The sequence below is a fragment of the Gadus macrocephalus genome, chromosome 11, assembly GCF_031168955.1.
Source record: "Gadus macrocephalus chromosome 11, ASM3116895v1".
Taxonomy (NCBI): domain Eukaryota; kingdom Metazoa; phylum Chordata; class Actinopteri; order Gadiformes; family Gadidae; genus Gadus; species Gadus macrocephalus.
The window spans coordinates 8,956,187-8,970,486 of NC_082392.1; the positions used below are offsets into that span (position 1 = coordinate 8,956,187).

At 45.7% G+C, this 14,300-nt stretch overlaps 1 protein-coding gene and 1 long non-coding RNA gene across 6 annotated transcripts; one reads left to right on the forward strand and one right to left on the reverse strand.

Moving 5' to 3' along the window:
- The first annotated feature begins 604 nt into the window (after positions 1-604).
- On the forward strand, positions 605-8,687 carry cops7a (COP9 constitutive photomorphogenic homolog subunit 7A). 5 transcript variants are annotated; one of them, XM_060064358.1, is made up of 8 exons: positions 605-749; positions 2,972-3,094; positions 3,332-3,407; positions 4,371-4,459; positions 5,382-5,584; positions 5,680-5,785; positions 6,219-6,398; positions 8,022-8,687. In XM_060064358.1, the coding sequence occupies exons 2-7, from the start codon at positions 2,972-2,974 to the stop codon at positions 6,390-6,392; spliced, it is 771 nt and encodes a 256-aa protein (XP_059920341.1). In that variant the 5' UTR covers positions 605-749; the 3' UTR covers positions 6,393-6,398; positions 8,022-8,687. The 5 variants fall into 5 exon arrangements, with proteins under 5 accessions (XP_059920341.1, XP_059920336.1, XP_059920337.1 ...); XM_060064353.1 differs by having other exon boundaries at positions 6,219-6,388; positions 7,914-8,687; XM_060064354.1 differs by having other exon boundaries at positions 6,219-6,388.
- A 1,487-nt stretch (positions 8,688-10,174) lies between these two features.
- Positions 10,175-14,101, reverse strand: LOC132467204 (uncharacterized). The gene is made up of 2 exons (XR_009527967.1): positions 13,006-14,101; positions 10,175-11,913 (listed from the first exon to the last, which is right to left on the reverse strand). It is a non-coding gene; the product is annotated as an uncharacterized LOC132467204 (long non-coding RNA).
- Between the last annotated feature and the right edge of the window lie 199 nt (positions 14,102-14,300).

Consider the following 14,300-nt stretch of genomic DNA (forward strand, 5'->3'; position numbering starts at 1 on the left):
AAATAAAGGATAGTGTTAACCTAATTTTGCTGTAATGCAACAGATACTCAGAGCCCCCCAGTTTGGGGGAGACTGTGCTGACGGCACTGACCTGCACAGCCTCTCTGACTGGGTGCTATGTTCCCTGTGAAGTCCAAATACATTTACAATTGCATCTGCCAAATGGACACCATTGAGTTGGAGATGAAGAGCAATGTCGAGAAAGTTCAAAGTTATTTGTTTAAACTTGCATTTAGGTAATGTGAGAAATGTGGCAGAACTATATGTAGTGGTTTACGTATAGCTACTACACAGCCATAATAATATACGTTTTTTCGCTGGCTCTCCAATTTTTCATTACAATGAAATTCATTGGAAATGTTTTGACAAAGGATGCATTGAAAAAATAGTGAATTATTGTAAATGTATTGAAATTAGGTAATCTGTGTGTGTAAGGACTTGAATTATGTGCTTGATTTGATATGTTGGGCCAATATTACACAAAGTGGCATACTGATGGAAACGCCTCCCTTTGTAGATACACAGCAGTTCAGGTCATCACCTTATGATTGTGATATCACCGCGAGATGGCCCTATTCGCTCGACGCAAGGCTCAAGGGCTTTAGCGTTCACTGACTGACAGCACACTGCGCCCCGCCCACATTTCCTTATTGTCCAATGGGAGAGCACGTTATTTTGTTGTCAAACGTGCGCTGACAACTGAACGGAACTATCCACAGAGGCTATCCACTAGACAGCCACATAACGAGGTAATATTTATACATGTGGCTAGTTTTTACCTTATTATTATGGCGGAATTTGACTGCTTAAACTATTTAAATATTTTGTTTGCGATATCACGGTTTGATGTGAGAGGCCTTGTGCTAACGCTTAGCATGAAGCATTTCCGCGTTTTTACATCATTAGATGGCCAGCTTGTTAGCAAGACACATTGTTTTAAAACTGAAGATCCGTACTCAGCTATGCTCAAACACCGATCAAACATGGGTTACATTCAGACGTCCTATTGCTTCTACTGCTGTGTTGTCTGAGTGAGTCCGTAGAAGTGGTTTATAACTTACTCGGTCACTATGGTGGCTAACTTATTAAACATGGTGGTCTGGTTAACAAACTGCTAATGTGTCTACTTAGGTGTGTGTGTGTGTGTGTGTGTGTGTGTGTGTGTGTGTGTGTGTGTGTGTGTGTGTGTGTGTGTGTGTGTGTGTGTGTGTGTGTGTGTGTGTGTGTGTGTGTGTGTGTGTGTGTGTGTGTGTGTGTGTGTGTGTTAAAACGTATTGACCCATTGACTAACTGTAAGGGCTACAGACATATTTGAAATGATAATGCTGACGTCCTGATATTGAAGCATTTCACGTATTCTTCAAATCAAGTGGACCTCCCAAATTTAGGACGATCACTTGGTTCATGATTTACATATAAATTGAATAACTTGTGATAAGGTATTCACTTTGATGTGCAAACATCAACGGATTGATTTTCTAATAGTATTCTACCTTAAATTGTGGGCCTTGTTGACGTGACAGAGGCGGTCCTATTTGCTTGTACTCTTTATTTACTCAACCACGAGATTATTTAGTATGGATGTTCTGGAAATCACAGAAAGTCACTGAGTGTTACTTTTCTTTCTTAGGTAGTTGTTGTCATTATTGGACACACTTTTTTTTTGGCAATGTGTGCAGAAAGTTACTTATAAAGGTTGGCTCTGGTCAAAAATAAAGACTGTCTACATTGGGGTTGATATATATTGGCTTGACCATTCATTCTCATTCTAACCATGATTCTAGATGCAGTTGATCGAGTCGGTATTGTACCACTAGAACTAAAATGACAAATGACAATGAGTTTTCTATCATATAAATATTTTAAGATCCTATAAAATATGTATTTTATAGGATCTTAAATTATCGTTTTCGGGAGGCCCCCCTATTTTTTCAATACAGGTGTTGCTCTTCACCGTAATGACTATTTTACTTTAATTCTTCCAGAAATTGAATCTGATAGGTGTATGAAAGGGTCACACCTTTGGTCTAAAAGCCAGACAGGCCTGTATATTAAATATTTAAGAGGAGGGTAACAAACTGTTAAGGACACTGTGGCCTGTCTGCATAGAAATACTAAGCCTATTAAAAGCTCACCTTCAAAGCCCAGTTGCCATTTTCAGTTTAGGTAGGCATGGGTGATCGTACTTGTGATGATTCCATTAGCTAATTCATATCTATAATAGGATTTCAGAGGTCCAGCAGTGAGTCCCATCTGGACTTATCTGCTTTCTCCATTTTATTTTCAGCATTTTGGATTTTCGTTTAACTGGAACAGCACTCATTTCAGATGCATGTTTTTGTCACGAATGATGGAATCTGAAATTGAAAATGTACATAAATAACTTGAAGCCTAAAGTTATATATTTTTATACGTCAAATGTATTCCCTGCAGACATCATTCTAGTTCATCTTGATAATCTTGCCTTCTTTGCTACTGACTGAATAGAATAAGAGAAAATGTCCCTTGGTTGATGGCTCATAATAGCATATCATTCTTAACTAAATCGATGTCTGCAGGGAAAAAGGGTTCCATAGTGCAGGATCACCAGCCTATGTTTAATTTAATCAGGCATTTTAATTCTTGAAGGCAAAAAGAAACTCCAAATGTTGACATTTGCAAAAATAACTAAAAGGTTTCTCATATGAAAAGGGATGCTCAACGGGCAAATCTACACTTGATGAAATCTCTGTCTCACTCCACTTTGGGTTCCTATAAAGCCTGCTGTATGCATGCAGTAATGTTCATTTATACAAAGTAAAATCCATTATTTTAAGAGGCCTGGAAAAATATGCCCAGATTATTAAATTAGGCCATTTGACTTCAGTTTGTCTTATCAGATACAATGCCAATTGATCCTTTATGTGTCTGTTTAGCCATAGTGTGACCTGTTGGGCGTGTCTCTGACCTCTGTGTCCCCCTCTGGTCCCAGATGGAGGTGGAGCAGCTCCTGTCTCTGTCGGGCCCTGCCCTGGCCCAGGCTGTCAGCTCTCTGTTGGAGACCCCAGGCCTCTACGTCTTCTCTGACATCCTCGAGCTGCCTAACGTCAAGGAGGTGCACACCAACTCCTCTCTCTCTCTCTCTCTCACTCTCACTCTCACTCTCACTCTCACTCTCACACACACACACACACCCCCCCCTCCTTCTCTCGCACACACATGCTATCTCTCTCTCTCTTTAATGTGCGTCATAGCCAGAGCTGTCTGTAAAGTTTTAGAGCTCACAGGGCATATATTGGCCACCATCATTTGGAGTTTATTTTTTGGTTTGATTAATTTCTGCCCCCCACAGCTGGAGAACGGCCCTCATGCTCCAGTGTACCAGCTCCTCAACCTCTTTGCCTATGGGACCTACTGCGACTACAAAGGTATAGCGGTGGCACTGGGGTTTTTAAAGAAATAATACTGTACAAGTCATTGTGCCGTTTTTTTAATTGCCGGCATGGCACTGACTACCTGCAAGTAACTTCATGGTTGATCAATCTAACCATCATTTTGGGGATTAGTCAATGATACAGTCAAAATATCCTCAAACGAATTAGACATTCCGTCACATTCCAAAGGGATCTTTCATTGACTTGCTTCATCTGACAAGCAGGCAAGAAAACTAAAAGATTAATTTCATAAGGATCCATGATTGGAATATTTAGACGAATGGTTGCAGCCCTACTGCGCAGAAGAACCCGGGTCACAGAAGGCTAAAGTGGCAGCCCAATGACGTATGGCACAGATCCAATCACAGCAGGCCCCCGTACTGCCTTGTGTTCAGCCTTCTGATTGGTAGAGTGCCAGTGAGAATGCCACCATGGTTGCATTAGCAAGTTGTCATATGAAATGCATTTCATATAATTGAATTGAAATCCGGCTCAGTATGTTGTGCCAGTGTACTAATGGGGAGGAATAAAAATGACTCAGACTTATTTATTCTGTATTATTAATTTCACCTATTCTATCCTGGGAAAAGCACTTAGGAAGAAAGGGAGGTAAGATAGAGGTGTAATGGAGTTAGATCTGGGTGTGAGACCTGTCTCCGTGGCAGCACTGGAGAACCTGCATGCTCTCTACTAACACACACACACACACACACACACACACACACACACACACACACACACACACACACACACACACACACACACACACACACACACACACACACACACACACACACACACACACACACGTAAACCTGCATGACTGCCTGTCACATTCCCACTAAATGATACTAGCACCTCCACGCTGAATGCTGTGATGCCCCCCCAGGGTTTGAAACAATGTCTTTCTCCATCCCTCCACCTGTCATCCCTCCCTTGCTATTTGTATGCTTCTAGAGCGGGCCGCATCTCTTCCCGAGCTGACACCAGCGCAGAAGAACAAACTCCGCCACCTGTCCATAATGAGCCTGGCGTCCAACCTCAAGGTAGTCATCCGAAAACGTCCCTCGCTCTACACATGCCTCTCACCTCTTTCACTTTGTAGCTAATGCCCCAATGGTTTCATTTGAAATGATTTTTTAGAAGCGAGACACCCATCAAATGTCCATCAAAACTAACGTTGTTATTAAGGAGGTATGCTCAAGATCGCTTCAGAAAGTGGCACCCCTTTGTTATTCCGGAACATTATCCAAATTATAGAGGAGGAAGTTCTTCTTTTGAGCTTGTGTGTGTTCTGAGCTGGTGGCTATATTTATAACGTCTTGATTAGCGCTATGGCAACAGAGTAACCTGTCTCTCTCTTGTCACACAGAATCTGTTTCTTTACTTGAAATTCATCCGCTGTCCTTAGTTTAGCTTATCTTCAAATATTCTGTCTTGGAGATGGATCATTGTTAGTTTATTATGCCCTTAAAATAACTGTCATTTTTTCTGAAAACAAAGATTTTACATTCAATCGTTTTTTTATGTGTCTAGATTTGGTCTAAAAGAATGGATTATTGTATTAGTTTCGGCAGAAGACAAATGATCATATGGTCTCCTTTGATTCCTCCTAATTTACCTGTTATTTTGGCCCTCTGGTTGTCTTGCTGATATATCACATTTCATCTCTCCAGGCATGTGAGATTCCACTTCTTTTAACTGCTAAATATTTAACTGCAAAATATGTTACCCCACCCCCTTACTCCTGGAGTCATTTAGTCAAATGAGCAATTTTACCATAACTGCCTTTGTCATTTGATGTTGCATTGAAGTCAGTCAGCACCTGTTTACTGTGTGTGTGTGTGTGTGTGTGTGTGTGTGTGTGTGTGTGTGTGTGTGTGTGTGTGTGTGTGTGTGTGTGTGTGTGTGTGTGTGTGTGTGTGTGTGTGTGTGTGTGTGTGTGTGTGTGTGCGCCAACCCCCACAGTGCCTGCCCTACTCGTTGCTGCTGCAGCAGCTGGAGCTGAAGAACGTGCGTGAGCTGGAGGACCTGCTGATCGACGCTGTGTACTGCGACATCATCCAGGGCAAGCTGGACCAGAGGAACCAGCAGGTGGAGGTGGACTGCAGCGTGGGTCGGGACCTCGGCCCCAACGAGCTCCCCAACATCGTCAACACACTGCAGGAGTGGTAAGTACTGAGGCCTTACCCCCATGCTGGCCGTGTGTGTAATAAGTCATGTTTTATTCTACAAATGAATATATACATCCCCGCCCCTCCCAAAGGTGTACAGGCTGTGAAGCCGTGCTGTGTGGAATAGAGGAGCAGGTGACCAGAGCCAACCAGTACAGAGAGAGCCAGCTCAAGGTCAAAGTTCAGGTGGAAACCGAGGTCAGTCTTTGTGACTTCATGCTTCAAAGTGTGTGTGTGTGTGTGTGTGTGTGTGTGTGTGTGTGTGTGTGTGTTAGATTATATGAATGTTCAATGAAATCTCCCCTGTGGATCTTCAATCAAACGTTTTTTGGAGGGGCGGGGGGGTAACTACAATGTGATTGATCATAATGGTAATCTGATGGATCAAACGCGTCCCATTCTAAATTATTTTAGCAATTATTAATAAACCCCTGGAGAACGTCGGTCCGTCAGAGCACCAGCAAAATGAAAGAAAACGTTGGACAGTGTCGCGCAGGTTTTAGATTAAACTGTTCGTTAACAATGCAGTGAAATGGCCTTCTATCTTCTGTTATGGTTTCTGTCAAGCTGCCGGTAGATTTATATAAAGAGGGAGAGAGTCATCTGGTTCACATTGTTTCTTTCCCCTCAGGTTTCCAATTTACAGAAAACATTAAAGGCTAGCTCAGCCTCACCATCCTCTGGCCCCGCCCCTGCTGGCGCTGCGTCCAATCAGGACGCAGACCAGCCAGCAGAGCCAAGAGACCCCGCATCCTCTCAGGAACCACGACAGCCGGGCAAAAAAAGTTCAAAGGTTAAAGGGTAAGTTAAAGTAAGGCTACCCTTTTCTTCAATCTATGTTTGAGTGGTGGTCAATGGCTTCAGGACAGAGAGGTGCTTTCTAAAATGACATAAACCTGACGTAAAAATCTGGAAAATAAAATTGTGCCTGTTAGGTGATGATCTATATGTATGTGTGTGTGTATATATATATATATATTTATATCTCATTACTTCAGTGGTTTGTTTTGCAAAACACCCTGAAATTACCTTTTTTAGACCAATTAGATGGGTGGGCTGACATTTGACATTAATACTAACTTTACTAAATGATACTAACTTTATAATAACTAAAGTTTGTTTTCATCAGTTCTCATTAACCGTGGCACGACTGTTTACAACCGAGACAGTCGAGCTGCAACCAAACTGCATCTCCATAATGGGAGTTTGAAACACAGTGAATTAAGGGCTTTTAGTGGAATATTCTTTCTGAGAGCACTGTCAATTCAACTGGGAGTCGGTTTGTTTCCATATTTTCAATAAACATTAAAAAGCCAGCTGCCAGTGTAAGTGGTGTGTGTGTTTGTTTGAGTGAGTGTGCGTGCGTCTGCATAGAGCAGCTTCATTATCAGATACGATGCGTTTTCAAACCGTATTATAACCCTAGTATCACAGACCCTCTTCTTCTGTTTTGTCTCCATCCGGCCCAATTACTATGCACTAACGTTGCATGGATCTGGAGTTTGGAAATGACACTGGATATACAGGACACCCCTGGCTGGCTCCGCACCCCCCAGTGTTCACATGGAGATGTTTTTGGTTTTATCAACTCTTACTAAAGGGATTATTTTATGAGGCATCATTTAGACGCATCTTTTCTACATTAAAAGGCGCCTGATAACGTTCAGTAAGCACTCTTATTTCTTAAAAGAAATTCCCAAACCCTTGAGATAACCCTTGCAATGTGAAGCAATGGTTTATATAATTGTTACGATTAAGGTGATAATACGTTCTAAAATGCATTATTAATGCCGGTAGACCCTGATTAAGCCACATTAGCGGTTCTTCCTCATGATCGGAAGTGCTGTGGTAGCGACACCCAGCCAATCACCTATCTACAACTCCTTCATCCTGGCCCCCCGCAGCCATGCCCTTTAACGCAGGACTATTTTAAGAGGAACTGTGAGCCCATGGGGGTTGAGGTTTAATGAACTAGATATTTGTGGCATGTTGGTGTTTAAAACAATAACGATAGGCATGCACAGGGTATTCTTCTGGTTAGGGTGTTTTGATGCCCAGCTGAAAGGTTGTGAGTTCAAACCCCAATGACTGGGTTAGGGTGTTTGACTCCCAGCTGAAAGGCTGTGTTCGATCCCTTCAGCACCCTTGAGGCATAACTGAGCAAGATGCCCTAACACCCTACCTGCTCCTTTTAATGCCCTGCTTAAGAAAAAAGTCAGTCAGCATAGAGCCTCCGCTTGATGCCTAACCAGCAAATAGTACACAGGTGTATTAAACACTGTATACTAACAAAGGCTTGTGTGTGGGTCCTCTCTTCCCCCCGCAGGCTGCGCGGCAGTGGGAAGATCTGGTCTAAGTCTAATTGAAGGTGGCGGTGCCCCCCCACCCCACCCCCGAGACACCGGCACTGATGCTTCTTTTCACTGGTTTACAGACACGGGGACATGACACACTGACAGAGACGGACGGATGAGAAACAAAACTAAAAAAACACAAAAAAAAGTCATACGGACGATGTGATCATTCCTGATGGAAGGCCCCTCCCCCTTATCTTCCCGATATTCACCACCACGAAGACCGGAGAGAAATCGAAAGCCCAAAAATAAGCAAGGATCGCTCAAAGAATTTGTATTTTATTTTTGTTTTTTTTTTAACTTTCTGTCAACCTCCTTCCCCTTTTTCCCCTCCTCCAGAGTCTCCCAATGATAAGTAAGCAAAATGAGAATGACAGGTGTGACAGCGGTGTTGTGCAGTTGACAGCGGCGTTGGCAGGCAGTGTGCCTGGGACACACCCTGGGTAAATTGTACACCGCGAGAGTGTCGCTGGCGGGCAGCGTGCGTCTGGCCCATGGAACCGCAGAGGCTTGGATCTGGATGATGATTGGTTTAAGCCACAGACCACCACCATTACCAACCACCACCACCAACCGGATCAGTGCGTGTGTTGTGATGCATATATGTTTTATCTGTGTGATGGAAACGGACTGGGTGCAGATTTAACGATATGCGATTTATTGTTTGTATATTTTCATTGTCTTTCTTTCTGCTAAGTTGGGACATGTGTAAAATAAAAGTGGGTAAATAAACGAAGGACCCTGTACTTATGGTTGACGTGCTTATTACTGCTGCTGCTGTCGCTCGCGTGGTGCGTCTCTGGAGAGCGCACAGCTAAATGTTACCTCGCAGGAGGGGGGGGACGCCCATTAAGAGGTCAAGCGATTAATTAGGGCGTCTCCCCAAAGAGTGATGTATTATAGAGGCAAGGCTCCCTCTGTGCGCGCAGTGCAAAGCACACACTCGCACGCGGATCCCATTCATATTTCACCGTGTTTGGCCGACAGCTTCTGTTTTCATGTCAAAACCGTCTGGTGAAATTGCTCGGGAGGCTCACTTTTCTCTCCGTCAGACAGTCAAAATTGCCCGTATCATGCTGCCTGCCATGTCCATCTCTCCCCTTGCTCTGCGCCCTGTCTGTGTATCTGTTCTCTGCTCCATAGTCCTCCTTCTGACAAGACCCCGCCGCAATTAATTCACCCAGCGAGGCGATGGAGGAATCCAAGCTTTAAAAAGCAGAAAAGGATGAGCCTGTTTAATACCCCCTCCCCCTATACCCTTTTCCCCCCTCGCCTCCCCATATCTATAAATAGGGGTGTTAATTTCAGTCTGGGATTGAGCTTTAGTGGTATACTGTTTGCTCCATCAACAGTTGGAAGCTGTGAATTCTAACAGCTGTACACCTAAATGTGTTTTAGTGTTTAAAGGGACACTTTATGGACTTTGTGTGTGTGTGTGAGCGCACACACACACATTTGGAAGATTGATGTGTGTTATAGATGCATTGGAGTGACTGCAGGCTCCTCCAGTATTTATATGCTGGCGTCTGCTCTCGGAGTTTGTTTCTTTGCCCACCTGGCTTATAGATTGTTGCGGTGTCTACTGGCTTATACCTCGTTCTAGGGAGGGGAGAAGGGATTTTGTGCTGTTAAAATTTTCCAGTGGATTCGCGCCAATCAATTACAGTGATTGATCAGTAAAGTACCCAGAGAAGATGTAAACGACTAGTGGAACACACACAATCTCTCTCACACGCACGCATACACATGCACGCACACAAGGAATCTCAGTACACAGCCGTAACTATGCCCCCTCTACCCCGCCGCCCTGATGTTATTGACATTTATATGAAAAAGCACTCCTTGAACTTCTTGGGGAGCACGTCGTTTTTCTCCTGCAGGTGCCAACGCGCCTCGCCGGGTGGCGGTAGGGAGGGGTGAAAATAGCCCTGGGAGGCCAAGTCATCAGGTGGGGGACCCAGAATCTCATTCTCGTCGACCTGGAACGTCTCTTCAACGGATAACTTATGCCTGGCATACGCAATGACGCTCCAGGGATAAAATGAGAGCAAGGTCGGCGGACTAATATGCACATTAGGGGATGAGCATTAGGATGCAGGGTTGACTATTAAAATGTGAGTAGCGCACTTCCTCGTTACCCATTAAGCACCATTGGTCTAGGGGGCACCCTTCCACAGCCCCTAGGATATTCCATTCAACACAGCACATAAGTAGACACATGGTACACAAGTCCTGAACACAAGAGTTATGCCTTTTTATTGTTGATTTTTAACAGTACAGACAGGCTGGATGCCTACAGGAATGCTACTAAAAACCACAAGACACTGGTTTACTGCAAGACTCGCAACGTGATCACCAGCACTATGTGTTTGTGTTTGAGGTTTTGTTAAAAAATTGTCGAGAGAGGTGGAGTGGGAGGTATTTCCTCAGAGCTGCTTCGAAAAAAATAAGAACCAACCTAATTTGGTTGTTGAAGTATTCCGGAAGATAGTACTCACTGATATATAAAAACATACATGTATTAATACGTTTACTCTATGCAAATGCAATGTTGATATATAGTTGTTGTTTTACCGTACACATGCAAAACCCTTGTAGGCCTACAGGGCTGGAAGTGGCGTTCCTTCATGTGCACTGCAAATCTGTCATCAATCTGTCATCGATCATCTCACCCAGATCGGCAGCCATTGGATGATTGGTACTGATGATGATGGCAATCACCATGATGTCATTATTTGAACAGTTCAGTGAACTGAGATAGCTAAAATGTTTAACATCAGTTTGCAATACTCGGCACGTTTGACTCATCTTTATTTATAGTTCGATTCTCTACGTAATGACATTTATATACTTTTCACGGCAACACCATATAAACCAGACTTGAACCAGCTTTAAAATATTGATTGTAACAGCAATGCCCTTTCTGTGTGTGTGTATGTGTGTATGTGTGTGTGTGTGTGTCGTCTGATAACCCCACCACCTCTGGAAGAAATACTGTGTTGAAGAACCCGTCCTCGTGGGTCCAGCAGAGACCAGGATGCCCGCGAAGGCCCAACAAAAACATGACACTACATCATCCAGATAATTAAGAGAACAAATCATGAAGGGGAAAAAAATAACCCGCGAGACAAAACGGCCTTCTCTTTGCCAACGTGGTTGTGGAGGGGGGGGAAAAGCCGTGGTATTTGAATTTTTTTCGTAGCGCCCAAAGCAGGAATGAACAGCGGTTTCTGGAGCGTGACATGGTAAACACGTTGCCTGCCGGCTACAGCTTTGTGATAAACCATTCCCCCTCCCTCTTCAGTCTTAGGAGAATGCCAGAGAATGGCTTTCATTAACCGTTTACCAACCGACAATATCCATCACTACTGTGCGTTTGTAATGTGCGGTTTCATCCAAAAAGAAAGCTGGGATTTGCTGGATTCAACGGCTCTAGCGTCTTTATTTTTGTTTTTGCGGGCAGAGACGACAGATGTGCAATTGTATCCCCCGCAAACGTGGAAGCTGGGGCAAGGTGTCGCCTTGGAGGGTGGGAGACGACAGGCTTGTTTTTGAATTAGCCACGGCGGTTTGAAGCAGTTGGTTGGTCAGGTGCAGCTCGCGGCAGTAGCGGCTAGGAGCCAGTGATCCTGCTACAGAGGCATTAAAACCAAGGGGGGGGACGAGAGAGATTCACACCCAGCGCCGGAGAGCCAGGGCGAGCCGGGGAGTGGAAGGAAGAAAGCGAGGAGCAGGAAGATGAGCTTGTCTCTTTTATTTTTTTTCTTTAACACCTCAGGGAAAAGCCGGGATGCTTCGCAACAATTGGGTACCTGGAATCCCTGATTTCATTTCACAGTCTCAAGGAAGAACAAAATGGCGCCACGGGCACAACCTCTGGTCTTGTTGATGGCTCTCCGCAGGCCCCACAGAAGTGTTTATCAAATGGGGGGGGGGGAAGAACAGTCACCTCAGAGGTTTACGACGGGGATCCTGGCTCAAAGGAGACACAGAAAGAGAGAGAGAGACACACAGACACAGAAAGAGAGAGAGACACACAGACACAGAGCAAGAGAGACAGACACGGTGAGAGTTGGATGGCGGAAGAGAGAACCGTAGATAAGCAGGTTAGGGCCTCAGCCACTCTAATAAGTGGACACGGGGAAGGGGAGGCGAGCGCATGGAAGATAGTGAAGCGTCTCGGAGACGGAGCAGAGGGGCCCGCGGCTGGAGGAGCGGGGGGGGGGGGGGACTTCATCACTAGGGGGAGACGGCGGTGAGGGAGCGGAAGGAGGAAGAGGAGGACAACAGAGGGCAATGAGAGAGAGTGGGAGAGCTGGAGCACAAGCCCCTATAATTACCCTGATTGAGATTAACGTGAAATCCCTTTTCTCTTAAGAAAAAGCTGTTTTATTTTCTTCTTTTTTTTTTTTGTATTTTCATGGATTGTCTCTACAAAAGCCTGGGGTGAGTCACTGCGAGGGGAGGTTGGGGTTCCTAGGTACCTCCGACTGAACCAGCAGACCCTGCAGGCCCCCACCGCTCCGCTGAGAGTAGCATTGCATCCCAATTATACTCCTCACCCTCACAGAGCGAGATAATGGGGCCGCTTTACACTGGCGCGCAAACATGCTACTGCACCATCACGTCCAGCAACAACAACACACACACACACACACACATACACTCCTAATAATCCCCTAAAGGGGGGTTGTATTTGGTCACCCACGCAATATCTCAAGGATAGCTAAACGCATAAACAGCGAAAGAGAAAAAAAAAGAGGAATAACAAAAACAACAGATCATCCCAAGTCCAAGAGGACTCGCATGCACACACACACCAATGCCTAGCGCGCACACACTGGAACCCGTGCGCACACGTCAACACAACACACCGACACAGAGCGCACACACGACGCCTAGCGCGCACACACTGGAACCCGTGCGCACGTGTCAACACACCGACACAGAGCGCACACACGACGCCTAGCGCGCACACACTGGAACCCGTGCGCACGTGTCAACACCAACACCAACACCACACGGATCCAGCCGCTGTGGAGAGCTGCAGAGGCGACTCATTACCTCTCGCGGTCGGTGAAGGGGGGGCTGTGGAGGGTCTGCCGGCTGTCCTCGGGAGCCAGGGAGCGAGGGAGCGCCAGGGTGAGGGGAGGGGCCGCGGCGCGGGAGAGCGGGGGCGGATGCTGGGAGCAGCTGCGGTCGTAACTGGAGAGAGAGAGAGAGAGAGAGAGAGAGAGAGAGAGAGAGAGAGAGAGAGAGAGAGAGAGAGAGAGAGAGAGAGAGAGAGAGAGAGAGAATTAAAGAGGGCTGGGAAGAGAGAGAGAGATGAGGGAGATGAAGAAAGAGATGAAGGCAAAGGGAGGGATGGGGAGAGAGCAAGATTGAGAGACGAGGGGGACGGAGAAGGGGAGAGGGAGAGAGGAGGGGTGGCGAGAGAGAGCAAGAAAGATGAGAGAGACTCGAGATATGAGGAGGGATAAAGAATGTGGACAATACATTAAAAGAGCTGGGTAGAGTCGGAGGCAGAGAGGCACACGAGTCTGAGAAAAAGGTTTTAAATAACAAACAGGAGGCTATGAAAGAGGGCCAAAAGATACACAAAGGCAGGAGGTGTAGGTGAGGAGAAGGTTTTGAAGGAGCAACAGGGGGATGTTGTTAAGATCGATATACAGTCATAATGGAGGGGGGGGGAGAGAGGGTTGTCGGGGCTGAGATAATGCAGAGAGGGGAGGGGGAGGAGGGAGAATGAAAGAAAGTCAAAGGCACAAATAGTTTGAAGAGACATAAAGAAGCATTATGGGGTAGGTGGGGGAGAGACCAGGGACAGAGGCAATAAGAGAGAGAGAGCATTGAGGATGAGAGATGGATGGTGTTGAAGGTAATGATGGGGAGAGAGCGACAGAGAGAGAGGATAAATGGAAGTGGGGGGGGGGGGTCGGAGGAATGGAGCGACACAAGGGCAGATTGAGATTGAGAATGAGGTGGAGAGGCAGACGGAGAGTGGAGGGGGAAAAAAAGAGGGAAAGGAAAAAAGGAGAGTGAGAAAAATAGTCGGGAGGGGGGGAAGGCTGAGAGACAGCAGAAGCCATTTAGCGTCGGCAGAGTCATTGGCTTGCCACCGAGAGAGTTAGTACACTCATCGGACTCATTAGAAAACCCTGTCAGAGGGAGAGGGAGGGAGGAAGAGAAAGGGAGAGAGGGAGGGAGGGAGAGAAAGTGGGATTGAGAGAGTCAGAGAGAGATGAGAGAGAGGGAGGGAGGAGGAGAGAGGAGCGTGAGACAGAGAGGGAGGTAGGAAGGAAGGAGGAGAATTTGAGGGATGGAGAAGGATGAAGAGACATGAAGAGGAAGGAAGACAT